At 35.9% G+C, this 14,327-nt stretch overlaps 1 protein-coding gene across 8 annotated transcripts in view; it reads right to left on the reverse strand.

Moving 5' to 3' along the window:
- Positions 1–1,588: 1,588 nt before the first annotated feature.
- Positions 1,589–14,327, reverse strand: part of osbpl8 (oxysterol binding protein-like 8) — a 70,074-nt gene continuing 57,335 nt past the window's right edge. For 4 of the 8 annotated variants that reach the window (XM_084111168.1, XM_084111165.1, XM_084111169.1 and 1 more), the window contains 17 exons: positions 13,692–13,895; positions 12,450–12,534; positions 12,210–12,369; positions 11,063–11,288; positions 10,646–10,830; positions 9,806–9,887; positions 9,625–9,723; positions 9,447–9,543; positions 9,265–9,363; positions 7,855–7,952; positions 7,563–7,652; positions 6,924–7,060; positions 5,941–6,126; positions 5,134–5,290; positions 3,727–3,829; positions 3,548–3,653; positions 1,589–3,470 (listed from right to left, as the gene is read on the reverse strand). In XM_084111168.1, coding sequence (XP_083967294.1) covers positions 3,338–3,470; positions 3,548–3,653; positions 3,727–3,829; positions 5,134–5,290; positions 5,941–6,126; positions 6,924–7,060; positions 7,563–7,652; positions 7,855–7,952; positions 9,265–9,363; positions 9,447–9,543; positions 9,625–9,723; positions 9,806–9,887; positions 10,646–10,830; positions 11,063–11,288; positions 12,210–12,369; positions 12,450–12,534; positions 13,692–13,895 — 2,247 coding nt within the window. In that variant the 3' untranslated portion in view covers positions 1,589–3,337. The remainder of the gene's footprint in view (positions 3,471–3,547; positions 3,654–3,726; positions 3,830–5,133; positions 5,291–5,940; positions 6,127–6,923; positions 7,061–7,562; positions 7,653–7,854; positions 7,953–9,264; positions 9,364–9,446; positions 9,544–9,624; positions 9,724–9,805; positions 9,888–10,645; positions 10,831–11,062; positions 11,289–12,209; positions 12,370–12,449; positions 12,535–13,691; positions 13,896–14,327) is intronic. The other 4 variants (XM_084111166.1, XM_084111172.1, XM_084111170.1 and 1 more) reach the window with 1 other exon arrangement.

The raw sequence follows: 14,327 nt of genomic DNA on the forward strand, positions 1-14,327 counted from the left end.
ATCCAAGGATGCATCCGAACCCAAAATAAATGACTTTTATTAAGAGAAAGAGCGCTCTCTGCTTCATCTCCATCATGGGTTTGATCCCTCTGAGAGTGAACGAGATCAGTCTGAGCAGAGACTGTCACCTGTGTGTTTCACACGTTCACTTACACATCGTCCTCAAAGTCCCTCGGTGTCTAAATCAGGAATCCACTTCACGCATTTCAGGCTTTGTGTGGACAATAGAGTCAGAATGAACAGCATGATTCATTCTTTGTGTTCGTTTATCAAGGGCCATTCGATGAACAACACTCACATTTCTAACCCAGTAATTATTCTTGTGGTTATGAGAAAGTACAAAAATGATCCTGTGAACCATCGTTTCACTCAAAAAACACAATTAATGCATATAATAGTGGTGTTTGCCAAGTCAAGCATGTGAAGTCACCAGGGTCATGACATCATCATCATGTGAACTCACCAGGGTCATGACATCATCATGTGAAGTCACCAGGGTTATGACGACATCTCAGTGACAGGTGGGAAGATGGCCCGCCGCTCTGGAAGCTGCTGTCCCAGCATGCATCAGCAGCACATGTGGATTAAATGACGGCTCCAGCTGTTCGTGAAAATGCATGCAACCCATTAACCCTCCAAAACAACTACATCTGACTTCTATAAACTCAACCAAAATGCCTAAAACACTAGTAATTATTTTAAAAAAAAGAATCCCTTACACATTGACCGACTACTTGAAGGGATTATGGCTGATTATTGGCTGTAGATTATCCCACCTATTACAACTATTTACTAAATAAATAAATGCGCACGATATTTTGATTTTATATTAAATTATTTTGTTGGAAGAACTGGAATTTACTGTTGAATAAATTATATATTTTATTTAACTCTTTTATTTTAATTGATTGGTTACTCCACGCTAATGAAGTGAAGTCTTGAAGCGCCCTCTGCTGGCTATTACAGTAAACGCATCTAAAATGACACAGCACTGCTGAAAACATCACACAGATACAGTGAACACATCTGACATTCACACATACCGCTAATATATCACTTACACAAAACGCTATCAGTAATGAAAGGGTTTTAGTTCAATGAAATACGAATAAAAAATGTTTTTATGAATCTAAAACGAACTACAATAAAGCAATTACACTAGACTGTGCATAAAACACTTTATAAAAGCAAAATTAAAAACGAAACTAAATAAAACAAACTAAAATAAAAAAGAAATACACTCACATATGCATGAAAAAATGTATGTCTCTAAAACTAACTAAAAAAGGCCACAAATTATTTTTAGGTTTTGATAAATGTTCTATTATAAAACTGTACAACCAAATATAAGCAATCCCACTAGACTTTAATTAACTTTATTTAACACAGTTAAAAATGTTTAAATGATACCAGTCAGAAGCACATTAAAAATAAATACAACGAAATTGAAATAAACTGAAAACCAATGATAGTGTGTAAATTAAATAAACAAAAAAAAAAAAAAAAAAAATCATAACTATAATAACTTTTACACAAAACCAATTTAATAAAAATCAATACTGACGTGCAAAGGAAGGAGAAACAATAGTACAGTCTTTTCCATTTATTTGGTGATATGTCACAGGTGACAATAAACTTACAGGAAGTTATTTCTGTAATACAAATAAAGCATGGTCTGTACACAGCAGGAAATCATCGAGAACAGAAACAACAACATGGATCAGCAGGAGTAAAAACCTGTAAAAAGAGCCTGGGGTGAACACAAAAAAGTGAACAAAACGAACAAAGATCTCAACTAGAAGCCTGTGAAGTGTGCAACGTGGAGACGAACACTGAACAGAGTGTGCATGTGACATGGAGTTTGATCCCTGGTTTGGTGGCAGACGATGGCAGATCTATGGCAGCTTTGAGCTCCGGGACGAAATCTAAAACTCACAGTGAGACGCCGAGCCGGACACGTCTCCGAGATCGAGTATGGCACATTCACTCCAAAGTGAGAAATAAAGACAAACGATGGTGGGAATTAAACGGTCGGGTGTAATCCCTCAGACTCCGGCTGCAGGACCCGCTTGTAAAGGCACGTGGTTTTTTCTTTTTAGTAGTTATTGTTGATGTGAGCACATTCAAAACATCTGATTGGACGCTGTGCAAGTGATCAGGTGACCGAACAAAGACACGTGACGGGGGCTATGGGTGACGGCGTCTGGCTAACACACGTTTCTCTAGAAGTACAAAAGGAAATGGGTTCTTTACTATGTACAGGTGAGACGTTAACGCTCTAATCTACTCTCAGACTATTTGGCTTGTTAATCGTACATCTAGTCTGATGTAACATTGGCAGACAAGAGTCAAGCAACTACAAAAAGTACGCAACAGTATTTCCTGCTACAGGTTTACTAACGCCTAGATCTACTGTTTCCTCCGAGTAATATTAAAATGTGACGCTTGAGATACTGTACACGCTTCCTCCAGTATCCTTCCAATAAATTAAACATCGTTACCTTCAAAACACGACTTACGAACGTATGAAATGCAGGATCCACACACTGTGCTGTTAAAAAAATTAAGATTTAGGATGAAATTGTTCCCGGAACAGTTCTTAAATAATACAAAATTTAACCTCGACTCACAACATCCTTCATTCATTTAATAAAATGTTCATAAAATACCAGTAACATCAGCAATATTGAACCTTTTTTTAAAGTTTTATATTCGGGTCACATTTCAGTCCCAAAAAAACAGAGTTTTAGGACTAAAATGCATTAAGACATATTCACTTTCTTAACATTTCCAAATTCTCATTGCTATAATGCATCCATACGCAAATTTTATTTAAATCAGTACAAATTAAAGGCAGTACAATAAATACCATCACGTACAAATACTTAATAATATCTCATTTTTTGGGGGATTATATTATAGTAATGAAAACATTTTTTGTTTTTTTTGCACTTCAGTCATGAGAATTTGGGGTGAAATGTGCTTATTTGACATGAAAATATCATATCAATAGGTTTTTTGTTTCGTTTTTTTTTACCTAGATTTGATGATATTCACCCATTAAGTGTGTATATTGACTGACGTCCTCCACTACGCTCACGGAGGGGTAAAAACAGTGCTAAAATAAATTAAAACCATTGGAGGCTGATGGAGAATTTCCTCTTTTTGAAGAATAAAAGTAAACAGTCATTTCTAAAACATCCCACAATGCACTTCAACCACGGCTTGATATTAGCCGACGATACGAATTCATTAAAAAAAACAGAACGAATGAAAACCGAATGTGATGGTGAGGTGGTGCTAAAGGAGTCTCCCGTTTGAGGAGACCTGGACTCGTTTACTTGAAGATGAAGTTGAGGAGGACCTGGACGAAGATGAGGAAGAGGATGATGGCGAAATCTCTGTGAGTGAGGAACCAGCTCTCCGTCGTCGACTGACTCGCCACTCGACTCCTCAGGGCGTTGACGCTCCTGGATGCAATGTTAAGAGAGGTGAATACTCTTGTTGTTCACTGTGATGCGAGTGTGTATTAGAGATGCGGCGTCACCTGTTAATGTCTTCCTGGGTTTTTCTGATCGACTCAATGGCACTTTGGATTTCACTCAGATCTGTTCCTTTCTTCCGGAGGCGGCTGTTGTGTTTGCTTTTGTGCCCTGAAGGAAAGACCATGATCAGGTGGGGGCATGTTTGAGCATGTGTGTGTGTGTGTGTGTGTGTGTGACGTACTCTCGCTGCCCGACGAGTCCTGTCGGTCCGGCTCCGGAGACGAGCAACCACTTTCAGGACTCTTGGGTTTATCACTCTTGTGTTTCCGTTTTGGTCCCGTCACCTGCAGAAACACACGCAGACGAGAGCCGGACATTCACACAGTTTATTCTTTATATTGTGGTTATGGCAGTCTGAATTATATATGCGATTCTCAGATATTTTTGAAAGGCTGCAAACAGGGTCCAACATGAACTTTTTGCCAGCCATAAATATTTAATACTGGCCATGAAGCTGTATTTTGCATATTTGTTTCCATCCAAGTTGGAAATTTCTATTTTTTTTTAAAAAACATTTATTAATACATTTATTGCTTGTTCAAATGCAATTTAAATACATTTATTATGTATTTATTTAAATGCTAATTTAATTTCTAATTATTTTGTATTTATTATTATTATATGCATTATTTGTTTAACTCAATTTAATTTCTAATTATTATTTTATTTATTATTATTATTATTATTATTATTATTATTATATGTATTATTTGTTTAACTCCAAATTTAATTTCTAATTATTATTTTATTTATTATTATTATTATTATATGTATTATTTGTTTAACTCCAAATTAAATTTTTATCATTGCATTTAATATTAATTTTTACATTTTAAATGTATTATTTAAACGTATATATTTCATTCTACTTCCCTAACCCTTCATTTATTACAACATTTATTATTTAAACGACAATTTAATTTCAAACTATTTATTATTACATTATGTATTTAACTCTTACATTTATTTATTTAAATGCAAATTCAATAATGAAAATGTAACTTCTAATTATTATTTTATTACATATTACTATTTATTTGAAAACAAATTAAATTTCTAATCAATTTTATTGTTACACTTATTTTTTCAAATCTTACATTACATTCATACTTAACTTTTTATTGAATACAACATTTATTATTTATTTAAGCATAAATTGAATTATTATATTTATTATTTATCTAAAATTTCTGAATATCACAAAAAATATTGTTTCCATATTGTGCGCATTTATTCCCATCTTTGTAAAAGCTTTTTTATACGAAATCCCAAGATTCACAAAACAATTCATTTTGGACCCTAGTTTCAAAGACGCATCCCAGATGCAACCAGAAAACAGAAAGATCACACTGGCACGCATGCGAGTCAGTTGCAAACGCCAAAGAGCACAAAGAAAAAACAAAAGCTGAAAATGAAGCAGAGTGGTCATGTGACCAGGTCAGGCAGCAGATGATTGGTTGCATTGCAGAACGGTGAATGGAAGGTTGAAGAATGGACAGAGCGCAGGCGACGGCAGGCGATGATGAGATGGAAGCAGAGAGAGGGATTGTGGGTAGAAGGAGGGAGAGGTGGGGACAGAAGGACGTACCTGGCTCAGGTAATTGTCCCTCCGGGAGCCCTGCTGGGTACTGAGACTAACTACACTGGCTGAACGTACCATAGGCGTCCTGTGGCGCACTTTGGTCTGAATACAGCCGTCTTTCTCGAACTGAATCAGATCGTTGAGCGGATCCCACGGACGAGTGCTAGGACACAGAGAAACACACCATCCTCACAGTAAACGGGACACGCTACAATGCACTTCCTGTCCAGGAGGGGGCAGCGTGTGTTAGAAAACCAACAGTGAGCGCTGGCTGAACTGCTCTCAGATCTGTTTTAATGCTTCAATTCAGTTTTATTTTGATCAAATTCCGTGTTTTCCATAATCAAAAATCATGTCTAATCAATTGAATTCACAAAACGTTAACAACTTAATTAATTAAAATGTCAATAACATTTCACAATAAGGGCCTTGTGAAATCCTGTGTTGAAACATTATATATAAATAAATATATATATTTTTTTTTAAGTTGAACAAAAATGACATTTTTTCACAAATTTCACAAATTCCCTGTTTTCCATTAGAATTTTTCTGGATTCTATTTTTGATGGTTTAGTTAAAAAAATTAATTTAATTTAATCATAAAAAAATCATGTCTAATCAATAAATTCATCAAGCTTTAACAATTTAATAATTCAATACAATTTTAATAATAATAGTTTTTTTTCCGTGTTGTGATTAAATTTTTCTGTATTTATGATTTAATATAAATTTATCATCAAACACAGTGGCAATCAATTGAAGGCATACAACATCACTTGAATGAATCGTAATGAAATCTAAATGTGTGCTTACTCAGCGTAGCGGTAATGCCACTCTCCGGTGGCGGGGTCCTGCTCGAACAGCGCGGGCATCCACTCCTCACACTTGGCCTTGCGCTCGCGCGCCGCCTTCCTCTGAACCTCCTCCAGGATGAACTTCTCATTGGTCGCCTCCGTCTGGTCCTTGTTGTTTATGGCCCGTGTCACATGTTGCCACAGCCTGAAGACGACAGAGAAACACTTCTGTAAATGTGTTCCTTTTCATAATCGGGAAACTATTTGTTATTTCTCATGTCACTGAGCATTAGCATTAGCGTAGGGCCCTATGAAATCCGTTTGATTTTGTCCCAGATTTTTTTCCATTTTAATGGTAAAATTTAATTTAAAGCTTAAAGTTTAACAAAAATTTAATTTTTAGGGCACTATTAAGTAAGTTTTATTTTACCATTTTATGAAATGTGTCTGTTTTAATGGTTTAATTAAATTTGAATAATAAAAAATCATGTCTAACCAATTTAATTCATAAAACTTTTAACAATTTATTTATATAAAAAAAAATTCTAGAAATTCTGGGTTGTAATTAATACAAATGTATTAATTAAAACATGGTGGTAACCAAATAAAAGGCATAAAACATTATTTTATTAATCTTTTAAAGTGTAATAAAAAATGTATGTACAACAGATGTTTACTGTTAAAATAATAAAATAGGAAAGCTGTTTGATATTCCAATAATGTCCAATAGTGATGTCACAATCTCTTCCAAGTTAAACCGAACCGGGTTGTAGAGAAGATCTTTGAGTTTCTTTCTGTGCCGCTCGCGCAGAACATCCAGACTTCAGATTTCAATAGCAGTGTTTTGTGGTGTAATATTCACAGACACTAGTCCATATCACGATTCCATTACATGTACATTTTGATTTATTCCATCCAATTTTTTCCAAATTCCATGGCATTCCACATTATACTGTGTATATATATATATATTTATATATGTGTTTACGAATGAATTTCTACCTCTCGGACTCAAACTCGCTCTGTTCTTCAGGAGGAACGGTGCCTCGGATCAGTCGGTTCTGCCTCAGCTCCGGCGTTGGGTTCCAAAACGTCTCCATCTCACCCGTCTTCTTATCGTTGATGAAGACTTCGCTGTCCTGTAGAAAACACACACAATGACAGTCTGAATCTCAAAGAGCTCTAAGAAGACTTAGTTTCAGATCAAAAGACATTTCGTTTTGCTAAAATCATTAGTTGTGGCTAGACCACATGCTTTAGACTATTCCGGCCAAGAACGGCTCACTTTGACGTTAAAAACGTTTTGATTGACATGTAAAGAGCCCCATTTTGGGATTTATATGTAACCTTCAAGGTCTTTACACACTGAGTCCGAAATTTTAGTTTTTTCGTATTCGTCATTCGGTGGCTCTGAATTGTCAAAACTCCTCTCAAAATGCTTGTTACGGATGCGAAAAACGTAGAAAATCGAACCTGATCCAATGTTTTTTAATGACGGATGAAAGTTTCGGAGGGAGTGTGTAGACGTGATTGACACAACGTGAGGTCGTATTTATTTTTTAACATGCGAACATTTCTGACGAGGACTTTTACAGTTGATTTCTTGTTACTTTTGTACACACACACACACACACTACTCACCCAGTGCCCCTCGAGTGTCGCCAGCACCTCCTTCCCAAGTTTGATCTTCCCGTTGATCTGGTTGACACTATCACTGCTGCCAAGGAACGGCTGAGATGACGGGGAAATATCAGTCATGCCATTGAAACAGGTCATATAAAGCATCATCCATTTGTGGATGTCGTTATCAGTGTGGCATTTAGTATGATGTGTTACGGATGTGATGTCTGTGGCCTTTCTGTCTGCGCCCCACTGTTCCTCTAAATGTCACAAAAGCTCAAAAACACACTGACATGAACACACACACACACACCTTGAGTTTGAACTCCAGCTGAGCGCTGTAGCCCGTCTTCTCACAGGTGATGGACACCTGTCCGCCCAACTCCAGAGTCATAGTACCGTACAGGATCCCTGAGAGACACAGACACAGAATGTGTGTTAATCTGCGTGAGTGAATGGTGTATCTGACTGTTAGTGAATAAACCCATGTGTGTGTGTGTGTGTGTGTGTGCAAGGACATTGAGATTTATTTTATTTGCACAGGTTCTCTTATAATAATAATAATCATATTAATAATAATAATCTTATTAAAAAACCCAACAACGCACATCACGTTTCTGGACAAACAGCCGTAATACATGACGCTTGCTAAGCCAGACCTCAGTCTGCAGGAGAAGGTCTTTGGTAACACTCTATGATAACAATTCAACATTAACAAATACTATTGAAGCTTAACAGATCAAATATGAAAAAAGTACATTATTAAATGCATATTATATATAAAATACTGTTATAAAAATGTATTTAATATACTTTTTCATATTCATATATATATATATATATATATATATATATATATATATAAATAATTTATAATATTGTTATAGTGTATTTACACACAAACATATAAATGTATAATCTTGTTATATGTATTACTATATGCATTATATATATATAATACGATTCATAATTGTATTTGTCATGTATATTTATAAAGATCTATTCATTCATTTATATATATATATATACACACACAATTTTAATAAATATAATTACATAATTTTATAAATTACAATATTTATAATAATTATGAATCATATTAATAATATGTAAAAATAAGTATATATATATATATATATATATATATATATATATATATCATACATTTAGAATTATATTTATTTATATATATAATTAACATTCTATAAATATATTTACATTACAAATATCATTTTACAAGTAAATTACATAAATATAAATCATAAATACATATCCATATAACTAAATATTATATATATATAGAGAGAGAGAGAGAGAGAGAGAGAGAGAGAGAGAGAGAAAGAGAAAATATATATGATTTATGATATAAATAATAAAATATACACACTTTGGGAAATATATATATAAATTAAAAACTATTTGAATGTACATTAGCTAAAGATCTGTTAAGCGTTACATAATGAGCTAATGTTTTTCTTGTTATTATTAAGAGATATACTGTATAAAGTGTTACCAAACCGTCATATTCTAACTAAAATGCAAAATCTAGCCTGGATACTGCACATGTATCTAAACCAGTCCAAACGAGTTACTAGACATGTAAACATACCTAGATGTGTCCCTACAGAAGACAACGGGGATAGCGTTAGTCGTGCACTCTGAGTGTTAGCTGTGCTAACGGGTGATAGTTCACATTAACGTATGTGCATGTGCGCAGACAGACCTTTGCAGTGAGCGTAGGGCATGTTCATCACATAATCCTCCCCTCGGTTCAGAAACGACAGCCTGGCTTCTCCGTCCAAGATGGCCGACAGCGAGTTTCCTAAAAAACACCAACAAACTCACAATCAGACGTGTGTGTTATACAAAATCATGCCATTTAATAGAGCGTATCTTATGTCTCACCGTAAAACTTGGACTTGGCCAGGATGCTGCCGCTGAGACAAAAGCCATCCTTCCTGTTACTGACATAAAAGGCTGAAACTGGAGGATGATGGGATACCTGGAGGACAACACATGTATCATCTTGGTGTGTAGTTCAATAATATACTAACTGGAATCAACGTGGATGTCACTGCTGTACCTGCTCTGCGATGTAGAAGGTTTTGCTGTTTGTCTTGGTGTGGATCCATAAACAGCGAAATGTTTCTCCGATAATGGGGTTATACGGTTTCTTTAAACCCTGTCAATGACGAAAAGATGAAAATATGAAGTAAAATGACAGATTTGAAACGCCTGATGGCTGTAAGTGAATCTGTCTTCACCTTTGGCTTCTTGTAGAATCCAGAAATGTACCATTTGACCACTTTCTTCATCCGGTTATAAGCGTTCTCCTCCACCGCCGCTCTGATGACATAAAACACAGACAATTATGATGAAGCTTCTTTAATAAAACAAACTAAAATCAGATTTTATGTATATTATTATTTTTACATTTTATTTTGCCTTCACACTGAGGACTATATGTGGACAAACAATCCAATGAAATAAAGTACATTTATTTACAATAATAATAATGATCACAATAATAAACAATATACTGTGATTATTATTAATATGAATAAATGTCATTTAATTAATTGGATTATTATTTAGTCACCATGTTTGTCCCACTTTATCCTAAATAATGCTAAAATAATTTTAATATAAATTATATTTAAAAATATAAATAAACAATTTTTTTAACACATTTTTGTTTGTTTTTAAACACAATTTATGGTTTTTAAATCACTTTAATTTTAGAACAACGTATGTTTTTTAAAACACAATATATTATTTAAGTCAAACCTAACAATGCACATTTTCGGAACACTAGATTTGTCCTTTTATTATTATTCATAAACTACTACTAGATATTAATATTTCAAATTGATATTGATGTTAATTGTTAGGTTCATTTTGTAATTTTATGATGTTCTTTTATTAATTGTTATTACTTTATTTATATGTTGCATTATTTTTATTTCAGTTTTAGTAGTGCTTCAACTCTTTATTTCACTTGCCAAGGCAACATTTCTAATGTTTCCGATTTATTTGGGAATATAAAGGACCATCTGAATACTCAGAACGTCACTGTGCCTGTGTGTGTGTGTGTGTTCTCTTACTCCGACAGGAAGTCCGCGTGGTAGTAGTAATCGGACAGTTTGTCCAGGAAGGATCGTGGCTCCAGGATGAAGGTGGGCAGGACGACTTTGGACAGGTCCATGCCGGGCCGGACCTGCTTCAGTAGAGTCCAGATCAGAGATTTATTCTCTTCTGATACTGTCTCTGTCTGAGCCGCTTCGCCAGCCTGATAAACACACACACACACACACACACACACAGATTGAGTGAACAGATTGTGTCATATCCACCACAGACTTTCTGTTCATCTCCCCAGCTGTCTGCTGTAAAAATAGACGTCTGAATATTGTGTTAGCATCTGTGCATTAATAGCACTCCACTCGAGCCAAACAATAATTCATCATGATGATGTCATGATTTACAGATTGTATTGAGCCGGACTTCACTCGCACACGCACCTCTCCGAGCTCCTCGTGGCTCTGCTCAATGTACGGCGTTTCTCGCAGCGTCTCGTTGGGATCCATGTCGACGTACGAGTCTTCCTGTCGCTCCGACGTGTCGCTGTCGCTCTCTTCACTTTTATCCATCACCTCATTTTCCCACTCCTCCTGCTCCTGCTCATTCTCACGGTCCGACTTATCGGAATACAGGTCTGGATCCTTAAACTGGTCACTGTCATTAAACCTGGTGGATCACGCAAACTCTCAGTTAGTACACAAACACAGGACTTGCATTAATCGGTGACTAGTGATGCGCTGACTACATCAGTTATGGTCAATGTAAGCGTATAGAGTCCAAAGGCTGAATTCTGGAAGTTAAAACAGTGGGTTAATAGTGAAAATGCTTTTTGACAACAAGTAATAAACGTTTAAAGACAGACCTACTGTGAGCTAAGAGGTTGTTAATCGATTGTATAGGCTTTTGTTGAAGCCGTCAGCCCACATTATTTCAACTTATTTTTTTAAATAATCATGTTTACCAGCTGAATTTGTGGTGAAAAACTACATTACCCATGATGCAGTACAGAAAATTCCACCAATCAGTGGGCTGCAACAAGCAAAATACGCAAAAAGAGCTCGTTAGCTGTAAAGCATGATGGTCTTGATATGCTTTCCTTCTTTTTTTGCAATAAACTTAAATATATATATTTTTTAATGTCATCGCAATGCTTTCTTTTGTAGTTCTTTTCCTCGCTAAAGCCGTTAACCAAGCAGTCTTGTACAATCAAAGTTTGTAATGTTGTGATTCACCTCATAGCTGGCTGTTTTAGTTCATGGTGTTTAACGCTTTTATAAAGACTATTTTTAAATCCCTATGGGAAAAATTCATGGAAATTAATTATTATTGGTTTTCATATTCCTACCATATTGGTTATCATATTTCTAGTGTACCATAACATAAAAAATAACTATCTGCTATTATATTAGCCAAGACTGAGCTCTCACTAAAGATTTCCAAGTAAATGTCACGGCACTCTGCCGCTGATCGTCCGTCATTAAAAATGAATATGCAAGTTCATGAAGTGTCAGTTTTTATCAATGCTGAATAAAACATGAATCTAAAGAGCCTGTCACATGACAGCTCAGAGTGTTAATGCGTTCTTACTGAAAGCCCTGCATGTTGTGCGCCCGCAGCAGACTGTAGAAGTTGATGTGCGAGTGCTCTGCGGTCTGTGGCGTCTCCTCTTTGCCCTCTCTGATCATCGTTCTCTTCAGCAAACTCGAGCATTTCAGAGCCAGCTCAAGAGCGTCCATCCAACATCGGCCTGCACACATCACGCAAGAGATTGAAGCCGCAGTAAAATACAGCGCTCTGTTTTGTCAGTGTGTTGAGTGTGTGTCTCACCGTCAGATTCTGAAGCCGCTCTGAAGATCAGGTGGCTGCTGGGTAACGGCTGTGTGATGGACCCCACGGCTTCTCCTTTAGGGCCCTGAGACACACACAAACACATTAACACTTCATCCAACTATCCAAATGGCACTTTTTACACTAATAAAAGAATATTAAAAGTATTAATATTAAAGAGTCCATTCTCATAGCATTTTCTTTTTATATACACTTTATATTTCTAAATATTAATTTCTTTATATTTTATATTACACTACCGGTCCATAGTTTTGGGATGGTATGAATTTTTTTAATACTTCAGTAAGGACACATTAAATTGAAAATAAAGACATTTATAATGTTTTCTACTTCAAATTAATGCTGTACTTTTGAACTTTCTATTCATCAAAGAATCCTGAATAAAATGTGTCACGGTTTCTACAAAATTATGAAGCAGCAAAACTGTTTTTAACATTGATAATAATAATAATCAGAAATGCTTCTTGAGCATCAAATCAGCATATTAGAATGATTTCTGAAGGATCATGTGACATAATTTTTTACTCTATTTTTTATCAAATAAATGCAAATAAATCTCAAATAAGAGACTCCAGACCCCAATCTTTTAAACGATTGTGTGTTTTTAAATATTTAATGTATGTTTTATATTATATTATGTTTATATTTAGATTATTATATATGTTTTGTCTTACTATGCCTATAAGACTTCTTTTGGCACTTCAAAGATTAGAGGTGTGTGTAACATAACTGCTCCGAGAACCGAGGGTTGAGGATCCAAACGCAGTTATATTAACCACAGACATACACAAAGGCCAGGCAAAGGTCGAAACACAGATGAGCAGTCCAAACAAAGACAATGTCCAGGGCTAAGGCAAAACCAATGATATCCGGGGAACAGAAATAACAAAGATCGGGGGAACAAGGCTCAGAAATGGAGTACTTGCATACTAAACAAGACCTAGTGAAGAGTGACTGAATTAACCAGGGTAATATAGGCAGAAACTAACAAGCAACAGCTGAACACAATCATGGCTGATAGTCTGTGCAGTGGGTTATGGGTAATGTAGTCTTTGCTAGAGTGATGATACTCTGAGGTGGAGTACTCTCTGATGGTAATCAAGGGCCACTCTCACTGGCGATCATGACAGTATGTCTACTCCAAACATTTAATTTTCAAATGATAATGCAAAACAATGCAAATCCGAAAAGGTTCAGGTAAATCCGAGTTTTCTCATGTACCTTGACGGCCCAGATGGACTGCTCGAGGGGGTGGAAGAGCTTGAAGCAGAACCCGTCCTTCTTCGACGGTCTCTCGATGAGCTCACAGGCGTTGAGCAGCACGGTACCGACCCACTGGCCGTTCTTATTGGTCTTATAGATCAGCAGGACGCCTGGCTTCAGCACACACCACAGCTTGGTCCAGCTCTTCAACGTGCCACGGATCTGAGAGAGAGGAAACGGGCTCATATGAGACTGGAGGTCATTTTAAGGATGTGGTTTGATAACTTGATCCAGACCTAAGATCGATTTTAACTTCCCTTTCTCCTGTCCCTGAAGGTCTTTTTTTGCATACTATCACATTGGTTTAATCATTGTGAGTGTCACTGTGATTATTAAAATCAGTGGTTTACCCCTGCAGCGATGTAAAGACCGAGGAGGAGAGGAGACGTCGAAATGAAAAGTGCTGTTCAATTTTTAATCATGTTTTTGTCCTGTTGGGTTTGACCACCGAAACTCAATAGTACAGCACTTGCATCTGTCTAGTGTGGATGAATTACGTGAGATCCAATGAAGAATAAGACAATTTTTAGATAATTTATGTGTAAATGGACATGCATTATTCTACTTATGCAGACTGTATTCCAATCAAAGATT

Source organism: Abramis brama (genome assembly GCF_963993115.1).
Source record: "Abramis brama genome assembly, chromosome: 4".
NCBI classification, from domain to species: domain Eukaryota; kingdom Metazoa; phylum Chordata; class Actinopteri; order Cypriniformes; family Leuciscidae; genus Abramis; species Abramis brama.